The sequence below is a fragment of the Lampetra planeri genome, chromosome 8 (assembly GCF_965212315.1).
Source record: "Lampetra planeri chromosome 8, kcLamPlan1.2.h2, whole genome shotgun sequence".
In the NCBI taxonomy this organism is placed as follows: domain Eukaryota; kingdom Metazoa; phylum Chordata; class Hyperoartia; order Petromyzontiformes; family Petromyzontidae; genus Lampetra; species Lampetra planeri.
This window is the reverse complement of record NC_136114.1, coordinates 13,224,906-13,248,347: the sequence shown is the minus strand read 5'-3', so window position 1 is coordinate 13,248,347 and position 23,442 is coordinate 13,224,906. Positions and strand designations below refer to the sequence as shown.

At 43.2% G+C, this 23,442-nt stretch overlaps 1 protein-coding gene across 5 annotated transcripts in view; it reads right to left on the bottom strand.

Moving 5' to 3' along the window:
* Positions 1-23,442, bottom strand: part of AMBRA1 (autophagy and beclin 1 regulator 1) — a 103,399-nt gene that overhangs the window by 25,800 nt on the left and 54,157 nt on the right. For all 5 annotated transcript variants that reach the window (XM_078597100.1, XM_078597101.1, XM_078597097.1 and 2 more), the window contains 3 exons: positions 7,238-7,348; positions 5,114-5,302; positions 1,327-1,481 (listed from right to left, as the gene is read on the bottom strand). In XM_078597100.1, coding sequence (XP_078453226.1) covers positions 1,327-1,481; positions 5,114-5,302; positions 7,238-7,348 — 455 coding nt within the window. The remainder of the gene's footprint in view (positions 1-1,326; positions 1,482-5,113; positions 5,303-7,237; positions 7,349-23,442) is intronic.

Here is a 23,442-nt window from a genome sequence, read left to right as displayed (position 1 = left end):
ATCGTCTCTGCAGGCCCTTCCCTCGCGCTGCATTCTCCAAGAAGCCTCGCTCTTTGCTCATTCCCATACCATGCAGGTGGCTTTCATTGAGCACATCCAAGCCCCTTAAAGCGGGTGAGATTTCCGCGGAGCGAGCACACCTGCCAATTTGGGCCCGTTTGCCGGGCGGTTTTTACAAAAAGCTGTTCAAACAATGCGAAAAGAGCATGCTTCAGCAAGGCCAATGTTATCAAAATTACGTTTTCGTGTAAAGATCATGGGGTCATGGTCGTGCCAAAACTTCAGGGACATGCACTTTAATTTTAAAATGAATGCCGCCAGGAATTCACAGACGAGAACATTTGGTACATTAAAAAAAATGAATTTTGTGACTTGCCCTTAAGTGTATACGTGCCGGTTTGCAAGCGCTGCCAGCGATAACGGTGCAATGCAGGAATTTTGTGCACATTATGTGCACGTGTTGCTTGTACATTGGAGGGCGCGTGTGCACGTGTGTGACGGAGATTTTATTGGGTGTCCGGCAGTGCGCCACAATTGTACGCAAACGTGTCGATGAAGCAAACTTTCCAATCGATGTGTGCAAACAGCGTGCGGGCACTAAAGTTTGCATAAACAAGCAGGCACCAACTGGGCTATTCACACACAGCCATACATGATCAGCCATGATCAATCCACTGCTGTACGAAGGCCTACCCAAGCAGTCACCATCTCGCGTTCCTGCAACGTAATATTGCACTTAGCACCTGCACACCAATTGCTTTAATCACTCCAATATCCCATATCAACGGTCAGATGCCGTCTCTCCTTTGGCTGTCACTCCGTCGTTAGTCTCGACCCTCTGGCGATGATCCCCCCTTGCGACATGTCCTGCCGAAGCCCATGTATACATTTAGTTTGTTGTCCTTCTCCCGCACCTTCCACAGGGTATGTTAGCATATGTTGCACTTCTTACGCACCCATTAGTATGGTGCGAAAGAAGTTCAACATACATGTAATTTTCACAACAGTCGAAACGCTGTCGTTTATCTGTAAACGCTCTCCAATGTATGCATTACTGTTTCTGTCAAAGTGCAATTCCAAGACAAAGATCCCCCGTGTAGCCTCTAACAGACTGTTGGGGCAAGTACTGTTAGCGATAACCTATGAAGGCCGGCACGGCACATGAGGGGCTGGGTGGCCAGCACCACGCCTGGACGCCTTTGTCTCCCCAGTGGCAATGTTTACACACCGCACCAGGTACTCATTTGAGGCCGAGTGCAATTCCAAGGTGGCATACACACACACAAACGGGCGCGTGTGTGCGCGTGCATATCACGTGGCACCTACCCGCATGGACACTTCTCCAGCGTGCGGCTGCTGCAGGCGGAACACTTGGGCGACCATGTGCTTGGTGGAGGGCTGCAGGAGCACCCTGCGCGAGGCGAGTCCCACCATTATGTATCGCCCCATGGGGGACAGGCTCACGGATATGGCATTGGGGCCTGGCAGGCAAACACGGGGGGTAGGAGAAACAGAAATAATTCTCAACGCATTTTGATCGCGCCGGGCTTCCCAATGGGACGACGGGACATATTACGCATTCATCAGGCTCCGCCGGGCAAACAAAACCGTCAGGAGATATGACGGGGAAACCTTTAAAAAAAAACTGAAATCCGCAACAGGCTGCCAAAATATTTAAGCGCGCGCAGTGGAAATAAGAACCAGGTAGCATACGCAGACAAAAACCATTAACGGGAGAGTCTGAGGCTGCGATACAATGACGACACCGGGGGCTAAGACCCTGGGGATTGCAACGTACGTTTACAAGGAGGAAAAATGGAAAAGAAATAGAATTTAATCACCTGGCTGTCAGTTGGTAGACAACCAGCCTTCGCAAACACTCACGTGGAGAAATAATGATTCATGTTTTACCCAGTCTAGCGACTTCTACTCATGACGGTGACGCATGCCTAAAAATAACAATGGGAAATAAACACGTATAAAGGATATAATGATCATGTATAAATTACACATTAACTTTTCAATGGTATTGTTTTTTATTTTTACCGTCTCGCACAGTGTCATGGCAATTATTTTCCTAGTGGGCAAAAGGTATGCCATATGATCTGGAGAAGGTTAAACATTATAACATTTATCCCAGAAATGTACGAAAGAATGTATATACATAATCTTGGTTCTTTCGGTAAAGTCACGTTGAAGGGAAATAATAAAATAAAAAATATAAAACAATAACATTCTCACGACGTTTCGATTGCAACACAAGCAACCATCATCAGGTGGGAAAATCTTCTTGCTGTGGTTTTCACACCTGATGATTGCTTGTGTTGCAATCGAAAAGTCCTGAGAATTTAATTGTTTTCTTTTTCTTTTTTTATTATTTCCCTTCTACGTGAAGTTACCGAAAGAACCAAGAATATGAATCGCTGCAGTCACAAAAGCTTTAAATCGAAATGTATATACACCTGCAAGCAATAAATATTTGAAGCGACCATGAATTAATAACGTCTAAAGATAAAATAATAAATTAAATTATTTAATTTATTATTTTATCTTTAGACGTGACTTAACCGAAAGAAACAAATAATAATTCCTGCAGTCACGAAAGTTCTAAAATTAAGAATGAATTAATAATTATCTTAAATAATTACTGGTAATAAAAATGTGTATGTACACGCAGTCGACCACAAGTATACTCATTGCTAACTTGGCCAAAAAGCTTGTGGTGATGACGATGGGCTGGGATGCCCGGCACATTTAGGTAGAATGCCTTTTATTTTGCTTAATTGCGCAACCTCCAAATTACGTGCCTCAACAACTCCGATTATCCTTAACCGAGGTTCGTCCCAATGACTTGCACGACCAACTTACGTAAGAACCCTCTCGTGCCGTTGTTAGCGCACCCAGGTGCGCTTACGCGATACGCATCCGTGCCAACGGAGAGCACAAGCGTAACAATAAGACACGTGCCGTATACTCCCATTTACACGCGCACAATTAACCGCACAGCGTCGCGCGCACCAGCAAAGGTGAGAGTGTTGTGTGGGGGAAAAAAAGGTTCACATGAGGTAAAAGGTAGGAGACCATTAGTGGCACCAATGTGCTATGCTGAACAGTTGCCACGGTAACACATCACACCCACATCTGCTCCCCGGATTGCAAGTGAAAATTCTGCACGCTTTAAAGTAGACTTATCACCTGTGTTTTTGTTTTAAATGTAACTTTTTTTCATTTCATCTCCAGTTAGAAGTCAGCACACGCACATAACTCATTTTACGTAATTATGCCCAAGCAAGCAACCCTGTGTTTTTTAGCTTGCGATTTTTTTTTACCCCCCTGCCTCACCCTCTATCTCTTTCACAGGAAAATTTTAATTACGCCGGAGCGATGTGGGAATGAGGGCAGGAGGGACGGAAGCAGCACCACACGCTGGCCCGAGCTTTGTTCACCGACATAATTCACCCAAGATGTCAAAAGATCCCAGCCTATAATCTGCTTCCTTAGAAATCTGCCAAATTTAGACATTTATTAAGGGGAATTTTGTTTAATTTGGATTTCTAAAAAGCACATTGCAAGGCACACCTCTGCAATTTCGCTGTCCACATTTTTGCCCGCACCATGAAATTTAACGCATTTGTCACAGGAAATTATTACTTTCGTACCTTCATATTGACCCCGCAAATGACTCAGAATTAAATGTATCCCTTAAAAGTTGACGTAACCTCGTGCATATTTTTGCCACAATCTCTAAGTATATATATAAAAAAAACGCTGCACATTCATAATATTGTGGCCTTAAAAGTGAGAATATATAGTAGGTGGCATATCAAGCAATAGGCCTTCTTGATCGCATATAAAGAAGAGACATAGCCCTGAAATGTCACCTATTATATATTTTTCTTTTCAAGGCCACGGAGTGAAATTGACGAGTGTTGAATTTTTTTGTTATATGTATCCGTGCACCACTGCCAAACGCAGCATCACCAAATAATGTCACGTAAAATATACTTTGTTTCGTATGTCGATAAAGCGCTAACTAAGAAAACGTACTTGTCCCTTGCTGGAAGAGAAGATACCCGCAACCGTCCACTTGAGGCCGAATAAGATTAGTGAATTCTGCTTCACTTTTATAAAAGCTACAAGAGGTTTGCACGGCAATCTAACATGAAATAAACGTAACAAATACCCACCCCTTCCATGCATCACAGCGTGGCCATGTCAGCACCCAAAGCTACACTGAATAGCAGCCTGGCCACAGAGAAGTGGTAGCCGCCTCTTGGCTGAAACGAATTTGTTCGCTAAAGAAAGCAAGCACACTCAGGCAATTCTAATTATTTTATAAGGATGACCACGATCTGGGGGTACAAAAATCAAAGTCGGGCATCACGCCACATCGGCAAAGTTTTTCTCTCAGGCGATTACCAACAAATTACCACGCAACGTTTATCTGATTTATTAATTCCACATTTATATTCTTGTGATTTATGATATGCCTCAAAATCCCTGAAATGTCTCAAGAGTAAATGCACATGTTTAAATTGTTATTTTATTGTTATTAAGTTCCTTGCAGATGATATAATTATATTCCTTCTCTCTTATTTAAAAACAAAAGTATTCCTTTGCCAGAGTTTTTAATGTTTAATTAGATTTGTTCCTTGGTCACTCTGAATGGAAGCTCTTTTGAAATGTACCCTATGCAGTTAAAATAGCTAGAATGCATCTTATTGTAAGGTGTTATATTTTCAATGTCTACATTATTAACCTCAATCAATCCACTGCTGGATGAAAATCTCCCCAGGCTGTCAACATCGCTTGTGTTCCTGATCTCAACGCTCCATCTCCACGGCGAACATCCCCCCTCCCTCCTTTGGCTGTCACACTATTTAATTGCAGATTCATCCATGTTGCACTTTGTTACGAGTTTTGTTATAGTATTTCAACTGTTTAGTTTACATGTGAAATGCATGACTTTGTGACCCAGCGCCACATTGAAAGCAAGACTATCAGTCTCAATGGCGACCTCGCATCGCTTCAATGAAGATGATGAACAGACGGACACATTACGCACGCCGTTTCGTCGCCTAAAAGCTGGATTGGCCAACCGGCAAATCCTCACCGAAGCGGCGCTGGTAAAGCACCTCCCCGAGGTTGTGTGGCGCCAGCGAGTAAACGTTGAGGACGCCCTCATCCGGGAAACCCCGGTGGCTGCCCGGCACGAAGGCGGCCAGGTGACGACCGTCGCCCGAGATGTCACAGCTCGCGTCGTTGTAGATCTTGCACTTGGTGACCAGAACGTTGATTTTGGCTGCCGCAGAGACAACGTTCGAGTCAGATAGAGGGAGTTCACCACAGAGTGTTGACTGACGAGGCATTTTACTTTCGCGCACATGAAACACACTTTTCATCGATGCGTGTTTCTTTTCTAGTGCCGTGATATGGCCGAGGGGGAGCAAGTTTTCCACTTTGTTGCAGAGGCTTTACGCATCGAGCCCGGTGCTCGTCCTGATTAATACTGCCAGATGAAGTGACCATATGTAAATAGACTGTCAGTTAAACTATGGAATGTTAAAGATAATAAATTTGGCATCACAGACCAAATTTCAAAAATGTGAAAATCATCTGCATATTACTTAACTGGGTAAAATCACTCACTCGTTGCCCCCTAATGGTAGACTATATGATTGGTGGAACTTAATACATTTTTGTGATAGCCTTCGACCATAAGAATTGCACAAATAACACATTTACTAAATGTTCATTATTTATCATCTACATGCTTCAAATGGCAACTGCAGTGTTCAATTATGGAACAAAAACATACAGGAGGGATATTTAAGGCACAACGTAATACCGAGGGCCATTTTCAGAAAAAATCTCATTGAAGCAATGATATTGCTATTTCTTCTACAAAGCAGTTCTCTTTATAAATTCAGAAAACATAAAACAAATATATAGGACAATGATAATTATTATAGCGGCTGTTCTGCATAAACAACTTTACTCAAAAATGCTAAAATAGAGCAAGCACTCAAGTTCCACATTTCGTCTATCAAAAGGAAAATGTGTCCAATTTTCACACGGTTGAATCAATGCATAAAAACCAAGAACTCAGCATTCATTAAACGTAAAAACATCTGAACGGTGAAGAAAAATAGCTTTAATGGCCCAGTGTTTTTCTGCCATGACAACTGTGCAATCGTTCGTCGCAAGTTGCATTTCAGCCCATTAGCGCATATCATCACGCCACTCATTACGCGAAACAGATTTGCTCTCACGGCCATCGATCTCGCCAATGTGTTGCGGCTACTCGGCCAATGAGGTATAAGCACCCAAATGGGACTGGTGCAGCATTGTGACCTGTTGACAAATGAGCCGCTGGATGACAACAGTGAGAGTATAATCTAAGAGACATCGCAACGCTCGTTTTGTATTTTTATGGCACGGGACATACAGCCGCATTGCAGTCGTAACGAACATGCTGCCGTAAGGCCAAGCGAAGCTGTACGCATGTAAGACTTCAATAAGTACTTATTGTGATCATTATACTTAAAGAGAGTTAAAAACACGTGAAGAATAGACAATGTTATCCATGTATTATGCCCAGCAGCACAATCATCAAAAACAGAATTTTGACCAATAAAATCTCTTGAATGGACATACACCCACTACTTTGTTAACTCTTACAACAAATCAAGTGTGCTCTCCAAAAAATAGGATCTCTCAGCAGATTTTCATGTACTAAATACATTTTCATAAATTTTGCTTTGATAAAACTTAAAAGGCAAACCTGTGATTACGTGCGAGGTATTTGGTACATCCACAATCTTGATCTAAACTAATTGTAAAAATTTGGAATTCTGAGCATAATATTGAATTGTGTATCTACATGTGCATGCCTAAGTGGATCCACTGCGGGCTAAGAACCCTCCACCAGTGTGGTGTAGGCAGTGGGGGTTATGATGAACCAAACTTCAGCACAATGGTCCGTTGCGGATTCGAGAATGCAGGTGGGAAAATATACTTCACGGCAAAGCAGTAAAGTACTATCATGTATTGTGCTACGCTGCCCGCCACGTAGCCTCACAGCAGACTACAACAACCTGCTGTGCACTGTGGTCACCCATCCAAGCACTATCCAGGCACAATGCTGCTTATTAAGCTCACGCGAACTGACGAGATCAGGGTGCATCCTCCTGGGTGAATGCGGTCGTTGTTGTGTCTGCTGTGAATTGGTGCTTACAATTGCTAATTTCAGGCAGGTTGTAGCTGGCAAAGTCCCACCACTGCAGGCGGTACGTGATGTCGGCAATGTTGTTAGCCACCGCTGACTGACCATCTCCCACCACAGCCCCTGCAGCAACAAAAAACAAGAAAGCATGGTAAATTTTGACAGATTCGAAATGCATCATCATCATCATAAATGCACATTCACCTTAAGTGACTGCCCGGAAAAGTGTAATTGCACATGCGTGCATTAGTATGGTAGAGAATAGACCATGAGCAATGATGAATGAGTGGCGACACCAGCAGCAAATAAGACACCCACATAGCAGAGAATTACTAGTGGAGGGAATGTGGTGTGATCCAAGAGGGAGGATCAGCAAACAACATAATTACTCTCAGAGTCATGTAAAACAAAATCAAAGAGCTGATTAGTCATACAAAAAAAAAGTTTGTCTCATGTCACATTAAGATTCATACTGTTCGACACTTCATTGATGCAGCATTGAAAACAGTCCACTTTATTGGCTTAACATCTAAATCTGCTCATCATAAAGATAAATAATATTTTAAGGTAACCACAGCAGCTCTGCATCCTAACCGATTCAGAGATGGGCAGAGGAAAATGACCACAAAGAGGACATGTTTGGCCAACATCGGGACGCGTTGATTTCAACGCACATGAGAGGGCTACCTCAGGGATTTCACTCAAGATAATGCTTACTGTACATCAACACAAACCTTTTGACCTTTCCAACGGAGGAAAGTTAAGCAAATTCAAGTGGATGTAAAAGGTCGTGTGACGGGATGAACGATTACGGCAAAAGTACAAGTATGGCCTGGAGACTGGATCTAGTGCACGGCCGGTTATGTGCACTGGTCTTATGGGGACTGGCTCGAGAGTGGAATTCCAGAAATGGGGCAGTTTCGCCCTCCCGAAAGTTGGTTGGGAATGATTGCCCTCCCACGAGATATTTTGCATATGCATCCGAGTGTAGAATTCTACCCCCCCCCCCCTCTAACAAAGGCTCTCTTGAGAACCATTTTCTCCCCACGCACCTATGCCTCGGCTCCCTCACTCTCACTAAGGATGCCTCTGTGCCACGGCATTTGTAACCGCCAGATTCTGCCAGAAGAGATAGATTAATGAGGCCCTTTTCATCACGCACGTCTCTCAACAAAGTCTCGATGCAGAGGCACTATGGTTCCATAAAATAAGATATTTTTTAATAAGAAGCCTCATTGCAGCGGACTCAAAACGCTGAATCTCGGTTAAGGATGCAATGTGCCGAGTACTGCCATCGGGACCAAATTATATAACAAAACTTTTATCAGAATTTAAGCAGCCTACGGGGCTCGACATGAAATCCTATAGTAGCCCTGTGCTATACACAGCAGTGCCCTCCTTCTCTATTCGGGTGCAAGACCAGTGCTATTGGTACTTTGGCGAATATGGAAGTGGACCTGGCACTGTAGACAACAGCCTGGGGACTGAACTCGGAGATTCCTTCACGACAATGCAAATGCAAAAAAAAACTCCCACTCAGCCATCCTTAGTCCTTACAACACAACAGTTATAATGTATCGTCGTTTCTCGATAAAACAAAGGTAAAAATCTATTAAGCAAATAATCAAGCTCATAGAACATTTCAGTGATAAATGTAAACTCCAAAATAACCAGAGGATGTGGATGCATGTTGAGACAAACTTATTCTTTATATGAAAGGGAAGGCATATCCAGAAAATGAAATTGGAATTTCTGTTGCATGCCAAATAAGCGATCATGAAATCCATATCGGTTTGATGCATCCGAGGTAATTGCACTTTTATGCGCATGACTCAAGACTTTAATGTGTATCCTTCTGAAAAGGAATTAAAATCCCATCAACAATTCAGATTATTTACAAACAGCCCGGCCATAATTCATTTTGACATTTTTAAGAGCCAATTCTAAGCTGTAATAATAAATTAAACAGATAGGCAAGGTAATTTTACAATGTTTTTTCGGTAGCAGCAGCTTTATTTGATGCAATGTTTACTATCAGCACTTACAAAAAGCAAAGGATTGCTTTACATAAGTATGCAAGCCTTCCTTTAAATACAATATACCACAACAATAAAACTAATTTCCTATATTGCTGGCCTATAATGCCTTTAATGTCAAATTTCCCCAACAAAAAAAACAATCTAAGGCGTAATAGCTCTCCCCTTGAGGAAGCGTATAGTATTCAATTTACCCCGGGGCTTTCGGATAAGGTGGTGGTATGAAGGGGGCCTGATCGTTTGTGAAGAGTCTAAGAGATGATGTTGGCTTGTGATGCCATACAGAGTAAAATATTCAGCCTTACAAAGGCAATTGGACAGGGTGGGACCCTATGGTTTATTGATGGTTATGACTGGTATAAATAGCATGCATTATATATTTTTAAAAACCCAAATACTTGCGATGGTTTTGTCCAAAACAGAAATAACAAACAATAAGCGAGAGGCACCTCTCTGCCCTTTCAATGCACTGTGAAAGATCACTTCCCGAAACGTCACTTATCATTAAATACTTTTCCTTGTAAGTGTTAATTATGAAAGTAAATATTTTTTTGCGTGCTTGTGTACCACTGCTCATGCAGGATTACCGAAAGGTTTTAAAAATAACGACAAGATGTTTTTATTGTTGCAAGAAAGCCAAATAGGTACCTAGTTTTAGAATTGATCCTTATGGCGGTACCCCAGGGTACCAAATAATACAAAATGGCCGAGGCAATTAAATAATTATATCTGGGACACTATTTTTTCGAGGGGTGTACTTCAACTCCACGACTCGGGTACCAATCAATCCGAAATCAGTGCTACTCCGCGATGTCCAAACGCAGCGAGGACGATTGCGCTGAAACCCTGAACGCTCGTATGCACCAGGTGCTCGCGTGGGATCTTGGCGATTGGGAATCCAGGCCATTATCTGCCTTTCTCAGCGCTCTCGATGAGATCGAGGACTTCAAAAGACTTTCTAATCCAACTTCATCGCGACTGGCTGGGAGAAGCACATCCTCGCGTTCATGTCGAGCGCGTCAGCATCAGCGGCGGGAGCTGCATCCTCTGCGGCAGGTGCCTCTTCGTCGGTGGCAGGCTCGTCATCTTCGGCGGCAGAAGCGGCGACATTCGTGACGGGCACATCATCGGCTTCCGGGATGGTGTCCTCACAATTGTCCAAGTCATCCAGCATCGAAAGCATTCGTCAGATGGGCAGTGTCGGTGGTTCGCAGCAGACCGTGCCTCGTCGCATTGTTCGTGAACGGTGCACTCGCAAGATGACGGCGTTGTAGCGTGTGACCGCCAAGCTGGGTCAAGAAGCAATTAACAAGATTCAGAATGATTGGGCGTCGATGGAGACCATCCAAAATGGATCGGAATGGCAGCAGTCTGAGGGGATCATTATTAACATGATCCAGTCAGGGCCATCGGAAAATGAGATTCGTTCGATCATCCCTGTCGGCGGTTCCAAAGTCAAGATGGAGGCCCAGGACTGTTGTGTCGTGTACTTTACAAGATGAATTCAGTCCATCCACATGTACTATCCCGGTCTTAGCTTGACGCACACAGCCCGAAGACATTTGCGACTGCTGCGTTCGAATCGACATCCAGCTCGAACGCAAGGATCTTCCGGATGACGAACGTCAACGCCTACTGCTGGAGAAGAACATGCATCTCGACGCCGCCATCTGCCAGCGCCGAGCGGTGGCCAAATTTGTCAAAAAGTACGTCAAACAACACGCTCCTGATCAGATTGTCCCCGACACCGTCATTCCGAAACACTACGACGACGACGACGACGCAGCCGGCGTCGACCCGAGCGGACTGCCGTCAGTGCAGGAACTGAACGGTCTTCCCACTATCCAGATTGAGGATTTTGGTGGTAGCTTCGCCATGCCGCACTACGGTCACATTCGCCCATCCGCGGATTACTTCCATTCCAACCTGATGGTCGAGAACTTCGTCCTAGCGGACAACACGAGCAGTGCCAACAACGTCATTTTCTACGACGAGTGCGCACAAGGAAAAGATGCAGACGCACTGTGCAGACGCACTGTACCACATGAAGCTGCTCACCATGAAGACGGCCCGCATGATGCCAAGCACTTTGCTCGTTATTCTCGACAACTGTGTCGGCCAAAACAAGTCGCAGCTGGTGATGATGTTTCTTTGCGATGCTCTCACTATTGTTCTACAGCAAAGTCGTTCTGCTATACTTCATACCAGGCCGATCGGGTCGTCACATCGTGTCGCAATGCGATGAATGGTAAGAACTTTTACACCCCGATGGCCATCGTGCAGGCCGTCAACGACGCGTCAACAGTATTAAGGCGATATTGGTTAATCATCGCGATTCCAAATGCCCATTCTATACGCGATTTTGAAGAAGCACTTCAAGCAGATGCCAACCCGCTACACGTTTAACTACTTTTTGAGATCGATTTAGGGCTCGTTAAGATGAGACACCTCAGCTCGACGCCCGACAGCGAGGTCGTCCACGTCCGGCTGATCAAGCAGGAGAATGTCGAACTCGTCCGTCGATCGATTCTACATGATCTGTTCGGCGACAACGTAGACACGAACGAGCAGAGGACGTTGCAATCAAACCGTTTGCCGACGACTCCTGTCGGCAGCCTGACGATGAAGAAATTGCTCTGTCTCCCAAAGAAGTACTTTTCTATTCCTCCGGAATAGCCGCTATATTACTCAGAAATCGCGAGCGAGATCAGCTCGCAGATCAACGACCCGATTCAGCAAGCAGTCCCCACCCGCTCGAACAAACGCCAGCTTGTTTCAAATGACGCGATGGTGGATTCGAACACCGCTGCGGCACCGAAGGCGAAAACCTTGGCGTCCCAAGAAGAAAACGGGCGTGGCTCCGGGGCAGAAATCGATCCTGTTCTTCTTTGCCAAACATTAGCATATAAAAATCCGTTATCGAAAAATTCAACTTTGAATAGTGCAATGTGTACAGCTCGTCGAGATGAGTCGATTGCCGCATTGCCGACCATCAAAAGACTAAAAATGACTGCATCACGGACATTATGCGAGAGCCGGGGTACTATGGGACCCTGGGGTACCCCCATTAAGTTTAATTGTTGATTGGCAATAAAGTTCTGCAGTACATTCAAAGCATACGTTTATACATAACCTTCTGAAAACATGGCACCTTTGAACAAGCACAATGTGTTCAGCAATAACAACAGCCGTGTAACTTGGTGTGATGCACCTAACTCAAGGCATTTACAGCCGATAAGCTTGCAAATTTGCCATCGGGTGTCCCAAAATTTCAATCTCCATCGCAAATGGAATTGCATTTTTATCCTTGTTTCACTCCTGGGTTTTTTGGCGTTTTCTCTCTTGGATAATGAACTCGTCAGCACAGCATGCCTGCCCTCACTTCCCTGGCTGCGGGCAAGTCTGCATCTTCGCTTCATCTAACGAAGCTTATCTGCAGGTATGTGCCACGCGACACGGCATGGGAACAAGTCTCCCGGTGTGGCATGTTCACATAAAAAAGTGACATCATCCAGGAACAGGCGAGTGACCTCAAAAGCGATGGGGGTCTGAGATTGGCTTCCAAAGACGAACTTAAGATAAATGTTCCATTATTTCACTTACGATTAGCACGGTTGGCGACGTATGGTGCGAAAGAAGTTAAAGTTATCTATCTATATAAAAGTAAAGGAAATTTGAAACCGCTTTACTGGGCTACCGTAAGGTGGTCTTTTCCTTGCCAATTCGTGTTTGATACGAATGCCAATATAAGGTATGGAATTTCAAATGTTACTTAAGATCTAATCAAAGGTAAGTATGACATTTGTTTAGCACCTATGGAGAAGAAAATGCATGTTTAATTAAGAATGCGGTTTTAGGCTGATACAATTCATAACGCAGCAGATGACTGTTTCATTTGCAGTATTAATAAAAAAATAAAATGGAACGCTAAATATATTTGGTGGCAAAAAATATGCTACAACAAATATTTACAGCGTACTTTGTTATATACATTACCTAGCTTTCAATTATTTCTGAAAAGGATCATCTAAATCTTGACTTACAAATTGAAGTGAAGGCATCATCTAATACAACCTCATCCTCATGAGCCAGGACTAATGCACTGCTGGATGAAGGCTCCCTTATGCGAGAATCTCTAAAAGAACTGCGAAATTCACGATCCATCCACGTGCTAACTGTATCGATCCTTCACCCCCCAAGATACCTGTCCGTCACAGATATGTTGACTGCCAGTCCGTTGTTAATCTTGACCACTGACCATCATCCCTTCGAGTGGAGTTATCTTCTCCAATCCCATTTATTTCATATGAACAGCATACGCTTCCAGTAGCTGGGTCTTTCAGCAGAAGCAAGACACAGCAACAGACTTTCGTATATAACAAAGCAACCAGTACATTAGATTGCTTGCCATTGCTATATGACATGACTGAAGGCAATTGTGAATGCTGCTTTGGAGAAAATGTCTAAAAGGCAAAGTCGGTGTGGGAATAGGAATACAACGTATTCACAAAAACAAACATACAATTTGCAAACTGCAATAATGCGGGACAACCATTTGTTATTGGCTAAATCACCCGAGACGCAATCACATTTCTGAATCAGTCCCGTTCCACTTATGTGCTCCTCGCGTACAAACGAAAATGACACCAGCAGCGGCATGCCAGCCTAACCGTGTCCTGAACATAACACGTTAAAGGGTTGTGCAGACCCCGACTGTTTGTTCTGCCTGCACCCAAAGTTGTCTGCAGTTGTCTATCTGTCCCGCTGCTGCCCATCAGTCGGTCACATTTACGAACATTTTGATGGCGATTTAAAACAAGAGGACCACAATGCAGTTCTACAGACGCTATTGATGGTTTTGCATAAAGCGCAAAGGCCGGGTGCTTTTTGTAGACGTTTCTGCGTGTTGTTTGAAACTCATGGCTTTCCAGCCTGAACTATCTTTTTGTGACAATGAGTCACTTTGTCACTTACAGATTTGATACAAAGTTGTGCCGTTAAAGGTGTGGCTATATTACACCAGGAGCAAGACACTGTTAAGCTGGATAGACAGGAATATTGAAATGCACGTTAATGAATAGATTGGTAGGTACGAGATAACAAATTGGAATTAAAACAGCTACACTGACATTGCACGAAGTGTATCTTAGGAGCATTAGACAAGGAGGCACACTTTCAAAGTTATTCACATCGACATTTCTAAGATTAGTTTTTAAAGTTTAACACGTAGGCTTTTTTATTGGATTGGAGAAACAAGGGCATAAATATATTTCAAAAAAAAGTATTAATCGTCTCAAATTTGCTGATGACAGTGATTATAAGCAATATAAATGTAATATAGGAAATGATGAAAACGATTAAATAAAGGAGAGAGATGAGAGCAGGTTGGAGTGCTTTTGGAAAAGTAATCTTAATAATGAAAACATTTTTTTGGTTCTTTCGGTAAAGTCACGTAGAAGGGAAGTAATGAAATAATATAAATATAAAACAATATTATTTTTTATTGTTTTATATTTATATTATTTTATTATTTCCCTTTTGCGTGACTTTACCGAAAGAACCAAGAATATGAATCCCTGCAGTCACGAAAGCTTTAAATAAAAAAAATAAAACCATTCTTTTATTATTATAATTTTACTTGTTTAACCCAGGACAGCCTCACCAAGTCTCATGACTTTTTTTGAGGACGGTCCTGCCAAGTTTTCAGTCAGGGGCAATGTTGCAATGCGAAATCCCAAATGTGTCATTTGTAGGTAGTTTTGCAGAATTGCGATATTTCGCCATTTCTAGTTACTTTGGAGTTTTTTTCCTACGTGGAAGTAATTGGAGAAATTGGGGGAAACACATGCAGAATAGTGGGACGACATAAAAACTACACGTAGAAAGACGCCCGAGTCAGAAACCGATCCTAGGGCCTTCTAGCGGTCAGGCCCAAGTGTTATCACTGCGCCACCCTGCCGCCTCAACGTGTCTAAACGTACCGTTGTGCCTAAAAAAAGGAACGTTTGTATTCAGCGTACAGACATAACTTGCTTGAATAGTATTAATCAGAAGCATGGTCAATCACATAGAACAATGACCAAAAACTAAAAAGTGTGCAAAGCGTGGAAAAGTGCACGCTTGGAATTACACTTTTAGAAAGAAAGAGGATCACACGGGTCAGAGAACATACATATAGATATAACAGGACGCGTAGCTAGAAGCAACGATGGCCGGCGGTTGAGCTTAGTGAGGGAGTGGCAGCCCAATGAGGGAACGCGCCCGAGACTGCATCCACCGTCGAGGTGGAACAATTAAAATCAGCAGGCTCAAGGTGGATTACGCGCATCGCAGATCCACAGACTCCACGATGGATGGCGATGGCTTGGGAAAGCCTTGATCCAGCAGCGGATTGATCATGGCTGATGCCTGATGATGATGATAATGCTGTGGTAGACACAGAAGATGTGTCTAAAAAAATACTTATGTAAACTTTGCGTCCTTTGGAATTCTACGATTCTCCTCCACGGGCCAAACGAACTGCTGGGACCTCATTTAAGTTTTGCAAATGTTCAAACTTTGTTGGAGCTCTCCATTAAATTTGAACAGGGGGGAATTTATCCAAATGTATCGACCTGAGGTGACCTTGTAAAACAAACGAGAGAGAGAGAGCAGAAAAGAGCGCTGTAACATTTGCAAAAGCAGGGCTTTTAATAGGATGACAGAAAAAAATGAAATACCAACATGAGCAAAGGGGGTTATGTAATTATAATTGTAATAGCAACATTATGAATAAAAATGAAAAAATAGCAAAGAATGAACACCGCTCCAGTTATTACAATTCATGACCAGGAAATTGTTAGACCATCACCTGCCGTGAGAGCGCACACCTGCACTATCCCTGCAGAGAAAAAAAAATCTGTAAAAAAAAGTTAATGTCCTATTCACCAATGCGGGCACGGAATTCTCTCCAGCGTTTAATAGTAATTGGACATCATCTTCATGGAAATGTATCGTAAAGGAACATATTTCTCAGAAATATAATCCTCATTTCTATTTTTCATATAAATTGAAGTCAAATTTTTTTTTTCACGAATGCAAACCCTAAATGCGGGACTCAGAACGCATTATATACGGGTAAAGTGCCCCAGAGCTGCGTATGTGCTAATGCGCTGATAAAAAGCAGATACGATGCGAATTCCAACATGCCTTTCATAAGAGGCAGGAATTAATCCATGTTGGTGCTTATCTAGAAACACACATTTGTCAAAGGTTAGCTCCATATCCTTCACACCCTCTTCTCTCTCAGTCCATCCTATTGCTTCAGGTCTCCAGCCCTTGGATTATAACGCCAACAAAACACCCACAGAACGGAACGAGGAAAATGAAAACTGCCTGAAAGTCAAAGTTGAAAACAGACAAAGGAAGATGCGAACTGCATTTACAGATCCTAAACCATCTCACACGACCGGTCTAACAACGAGCTCCTTGAACCACCAAAAGTTGGTAGCTGTGGTCGTAATCTCCCTCGACCTTGTCCAGTCCCCCCTTCAACATCGTGGGGATCAGCTGGCCGTGGTTTACGCCCGTCCAGTCTGTGATGTTCCGAATCCTGGTTTTTCCTTGGGCACCCTCTTACTGGTCCCCATCAATGCTGCCTTGCAGGGATGGTTATGGGGAGTTTGCTGGATCTATTGACGTGCCCAATGAACTCCAGTTTCTCTCTGTTTAATGACACATAGGTATTTGTAGAGTATTACCTCCGCATTTAAAGACCCCCCCCCTCTTTGGCTGTAATTCTGGTACTGCGTGGTCTAAGGTCTACTAGTGTTCTTATAAATTCCTGTCCAATCCCATGCTAAGGATGACTGTGCTGTTGATGCCTCGGCCAAAGAGGTTTGGTCATTCTGTTTGAGCACGGAGTTTTTTTTATTAGTTCTCAAATGCCATACACTTTGCAAACGGACAGAATGACGCATGGGTCTTTGACGCCAACTGCAACACGAGACATATTTTAGACGTTATATATACAATGCATTCAAATGTCATTATGCATTGATATGAGTTGTTCCAGGAAGAGTACATCCCATAATCACTCACGAGCCTGTGATTTCCAGACGCAATATCCTTGGAAAACATATTGAGTTGATAATAAAATAGGCACCGAGGCATATGACATTTGTGTCCTGCTAGGTCCATAAATATTGATAGACGACAGGAAATGGTTAGGAAATATGGAAGCAGCAGCTGCTCTTGGGATTGGCGGCATCTGTACATTAAGCAAACCCACACACGTACACCCACACGCATACAATCATACAAGTGTGCGCGCACGCAAAAAACAGACCGAAGTGCACGCGCGCACACACAGACCCATGTGCGCATGATTCACACAAACTTACAATCTGCCTGTGGCGTGAAAACGTCTATTACCCCTGACAGCAGCGCAAAATGCAGTGCCAACATTTTAAGCACAGTGCATATATAAATTCAGATGTAAAATAAGGTCATGTCAAGTATTTGTACATTCTACAGGATATTTATGATGGTTCACACGAATGAGAAAAGATAATTGATAAATATTATTTCACGTGAAGTATGATAAATATGATACATATTCCTATAAAAACGAAGCACACGTTTGACATGGCTTTCCCATGACCCGCACGGCAGTGTGGGAAGTGGTGGATTGACAAAAGAACTGTACGTAATCTTTACATTCGATATACACGGCCTAAAAATCTATCTCTTCAAACAGTGCGGGATAGGCAAATAAGGTGTTAAAAAGGACAACATTTAAAGGACCCTAAAAGCATGTTGGTCAGCCATTGATTCGATATTCAAGTTTAGCTTTTAACGCATAATCTAGTCATGCGGCAGCAACAGAAGAAAAAGAGACAGCCGGTGCTTGAAATACAAGAGCTCTGACGATTGGTATTCATCCAAAAACATAACACGTGGCCACGTATGAGATTTATTAGGATTTGGGCTACTTGTGTCAAAAGCTGAAGGCAATTTAAGCTCAGTGTCATTGCAGTAAGATAAAGTTTGCGTGCGTGTTGTTTTGTTTAAGAGATAAAGAATAATGGTCAGTCACAGCTCAGACGAAAATCTAAATAAAGAAACTAACCAGGGACTATTCAATCTGATTAAAAAATGATGAAATGGTACTTGTGTCTTTATAGAGCCAACTTGTAAAGCAATATCACGAAAGGACGTTTGCCGCACATGCTCCAAAAGGACTTTCATATAACAATCACCATCACAATAAAGAATGCAATGGTAGGCATAAGAAAACAAACATTCATGTTACTTTTGGCGGTGCCCTGTTTGCTGAGCCAAAACAAACGCAACTTAAACATCTAGGATCAACAGGTTCCTTTTGGCAGGAAAAAAAACCCGAATCGATTCATTGTTACCAGGCAGCACTCTCCCGCGTTATTTTTTGACAAAAGAAAGAATACAGCTACAACGAGCTGGTGCCTGCGGCAAGAACTGCGGTGCAAACGAGACACGTGGCACTTGAGAAACTTCAACCAGTCTACACAACAAAGGCTCATTCCTAACAGCGTGCTTCAGCCGCACCGAACCTCAATAATAATATCCAGGGCTTACCTTGGCTCCTCCCACCCTCAACCAGTATATATACAAGGACTGTTTTCTTGGAATTTCTCTTACTTGATACAGCTATCGTGCTGTGACGGTTCCACCTGAAGACGGAGGCTTGTGTTGCCTCCGAAACGTCGTGATTTTTATTTTTTTATTTTTAATTAATTTTACTTTTTTTTACCTACGTGACTTTACCGAAAAAAAACCTAAGAATATTTGAGAAACTGTCCGTTGATCAAGCGCTGTCAGCTAAAAAGAAAAGTTTTCTTTAGTTTAAAGCAATCAATAGCATATTTAATGTGGCTCTACACAAGGTCAGCTTGCTTGTCAATAATAATATTAAAAAGCTAAACACCTATAACATGCACCAACAATCAAGAAGATTAACAAGCTGGTATTGATACATAGCGCCTGTATTATTGATAGCGTTTACATAGCACACTTGGCAAATTTACCGTGCTTCACATTCCTCGGTATTTCAACCGTGATCCACCATCATCAGAGCCACATCCATCAGTATTGTTTCTTGTTTAAGCTTTTTTGTTTGCTCCATTAGCTTAAATGTAACATCGGTACATCGTGATAATCGGCCACTGTGTCAAACCGCTGGATAAAAGCCTCTGTATGCTGTCACCATCCCTCACCCAGCTCACTTGCCGCACATGCTCCATCACCACAGCGACCGTCCCTCTGGTGAATTGCCTCCTTTGGTCTGTTGCTCCATTAGCGGTCTTGACCATCGACCATCATCCCCTTCCGGCAATGCATCTCACCCAAGTCCACTTATTTGTCTTTAACTTAAAAGAAAATATTGAACATTTTACATAGCATCTGCATACAAGGTAAAACACGTTCCTTCGGAGTGGGCAGGTAGGAACTTGGTTGGACAGCGCATTCGTGCACGACAGACAAATATGCACGACAGACAAATAATCCCTGGTGGGGAGTGTGGAACCTGTTGTTCCTACCTGTATAAAAGATAACTTGACTTGAGGTAGCCAGCCCCTTTAACTATCAGCCCCTCCCCCTTGCTTAGGCCCCTCCCCTGACCCCCCCCCCTTCCCTTAGGCCCCTCCCCTGATCCTCCTCCCTTAGGCACCTCCCCTCTCCGTACCCGGCAGTAGGTCTCCACCAATCAGAGAGCTGTTTATATTATATATGTTTATGCACGACAGACAGACAAATAATCCCTGGTGGGCAGTGTGGAACATATTGTTCCTACCTGTATAATAAGATTCCTATGCACACGATTAAAAGTATTAAGTAACCTGGAGCTTTTTGTGGTATACATTTCACTGTCGGGTGCTCTGAAGCCCTTGATTGGGTCTGCTGCACCTCATAAAAATGCAAATTTAAACATGTAACTAAGCACATTTACACGTAAGCACAAAACATGTTTTGACAAATTCAATGCATCTGTAGAGACACACAAAGTGTTCTCTACGCTGTTGCGCCAGCCACGCTGAGTGCCGGGCATCTCCATTGGAGGACTGGCGGACACGTGACCGGGGATCCAGGAGGGGGCGTGGCCGAAGGCGGCTGCCAGGGGATAAAAGGGCAGCGCCGAGGGGACTCTGGGCTCGTTTTGGGGATCAACTGAAGAGGACTCCGCTCTTCGCCGCCGCTCTTCGTCGTCGTGCAGATTTAGCTGGGAATCGTTTTGCATCTTTGCCGACCAGATGAAGTAATATCGTGCCAGCAAGCATGAAGACTTAAAAAAAGGGAAACAAGTCAAATAAGCTGGCGTTGCAGAGCCTAATTCACCACATATGCGAACAAGTGTACAGGAGTACACAAAGCTGTCTCGCAACAACACCGGCCCATAAGCAAAGATCACAAACAGCGTGTTAACACAGGACCGACTAGACGGACGACGGAACCTAACATATACCGGCAAAACGGCCAATAACGCGAATCAGTCACTGCGTCGATGAATATCAAATACATGCACGGCAGCATCTGCTGTCTGCAAACGCTACCGAGGGGGATGCACATTCGATGCACGCATGTGTGCTACAGACCCGTTCGATAGCTAACTCACACACACAGTGAACAGTCTAGAACAGCATAGCCACACTTAACAATAGAATCCAGTGATCAGCGAGTTGTTTTATTAAACGCGTCACCTCTACAAATAGTGTTGTGTGTGCCTCAGTAATTGCACACACTACACATCTTTAGATGGCAACTTGTGTCAGTCATTCTACTCTGAGCCAATGCAGGAGGGAACGTTGTTTTTTTAGCTTCATAATTTTTTTAAGACACCGTCTCTCCAAGCAAATTTGGCGCACAATGTAACCAAATAGACAAATAATTTCAAGAGGCAGAGACATCCCCCGTGCATTTTGTCCTTCACAACCATGGCAATGAGATGTAGGCTACAACATCAAGCCAGCTGAACTGGCCTGGCCCCACACCAATTGGGTACAGATGGCGAAAAAGAAGTCAGGAGGAAATCGATGTCTAACAGACATTATTTGGCAGTGTTTAGGGCGCTTATTCTGTCAGCTAGACCAGACGCAAAGCTAGGCAATTCTCTTAGGATCAAGAGCAGACTTGCAAGTTGCGTGTAAGCATACAATATCATATTTTGCACTGCCTTCTGATAATGTGGGAACGTATTCAATAATTACAAAGACTCCAATGTATCCCACACAATATGTTTGGGAAAGTGCTGAGCAAGTACACAGCACAAGAGGGAGTGGGTTCCTAGCACAGTGCCCCTACCCACTATACTACCGCTTTGAACACATTCAATTCTCAGCACATATATGCGCATTTAAAGGCGTGAATATTTGTAACAGACCCAATGATATATGAGAGTGGGTCAAGCAGTTTTCAAGTTCTGAAAACAGAATGTGCAAAGCAAAAAAAACTCACACTTGTAAATGTATATTTTAATGCAGCGTATTCATTACATAGTAATATTCACGCAATGAGATATGTTGATACTAATCAGTGTGATTCCTCTTTTAGTGCTGTACACTCTGTTCTCACATCTTTTCACCAATTCAAAAGCCAACGGATATTTTTTTTACATTTAAAGCAGATATCTTGTACATTTTACTTAAGGCCTTGCTTGTTTGTGCCTTGGTTTCCATTGTAGTTCGAATTTTTTTGTCTGTCAATTTGCCTTTTTACGAGCTGTGATGCTCTTTGAAGAAATAACAATATTAGTGACCGACACAAATTACCCGACTTCAAAGGGCATAATGACATGTTTTTTGCATCTTTGCCGACCAGATGAAGTAATATCGTGCCTGCAAGCATTAAGACTTAAAAAAAGGGAAACAAGTCAAATAAGCTGGCGTTGCAGAGCCTTATTCACCACATATGCGAACAAGTGTACAGGAGTACACAAAGCTGTCTCGCAACAACACCGGCCCATAAGCAAAGATCACAAACAGCGTGTTAAGACTGGACCGAAAAGACGGACGACGGAACCTAACATATACCTGCAAAACGGCCAATAACGCGAATCAGTTACTGCGTCGATGAATATCAAATACATGCACGGCAGCATCTGCTATCTGCAAACGCTACCGAGGGGGATGCACATTCGATGCACTCAAAGGAAGGCATAGAAAAACACTTAAGGTTCACTCACAGTATTGCCTGGATGGTTGAAAACTACAGGGTCAGACACCCCACTAAAATAAAACAGAAAAATTGGAGAACGAAAAACATGTTATTGTTTAAAAAAATCCTCTAGACATGTCCCACCAAGCTCGACATTCATTACACGTTCTAACACTCCCTCTGTAAGCTACGGAGCCATCACATTCACAAAATTCAATCACCTGCTGAGAAGAGGGGTCCAGTGGAAATCAGTGGGGTATCTACAAATGATAAAATTATTTGGCAATGATGCGCTGCCAGTGCTGAAAAAGCTCAATTAACAAACACCCATCAAAAACACTGTCGTAAAATAAATAAATAGAAAAAATTCGCCATTTCAGGCAATGGCACCTTCTTCATTTGATGTGCTATGAAGAAGAGCCACGAACCGAAATGTTGACAAGTGTTTTGGGCATCGACTCATGGAGCACCCCTGTATATTCACACTCTACATGGCACTACACTTGAACCCCGAGCGTTCCGGCATGAGTGACTGTTATTGAGCAGTACAGCGCAGGTAAATTCTCGACAGGCTATTTCTTCAAAAGATATGTGGTCAAGCAAATACCGTACGCAGTGTACAAAACGCACAAAAAAAACAACGCCCAGCTGGGGCAAAATACAGGTAGTAGAAGCAGGCCGGGGAAAGGTGTTTGTAACTCGTATGTCAATTGCATGTTTGACACCACGCAGAGTATCTCTTTGTTACATGCGATGGAAATGCGTGCAAGTTTTGAAGGCGCATTGCGGATGATGAAACGAGACATTTTTGTGCTAAAAATAAAACACGTTCTCTGCTTCCAGGGAGCACCGGTCAACGCGCCTCTTGCAAAAATGTCTTTGCATGTTTTTCCAGCCGGACTTTTGCTTTGGAACACTCTCTCCTAAATTACTTCAGAAAACCTAATTTGCAGCAAACCTAATTTTAGACATCTGCTTCATTTTGCGGTTAATTTACTTATGATAAACTTGACA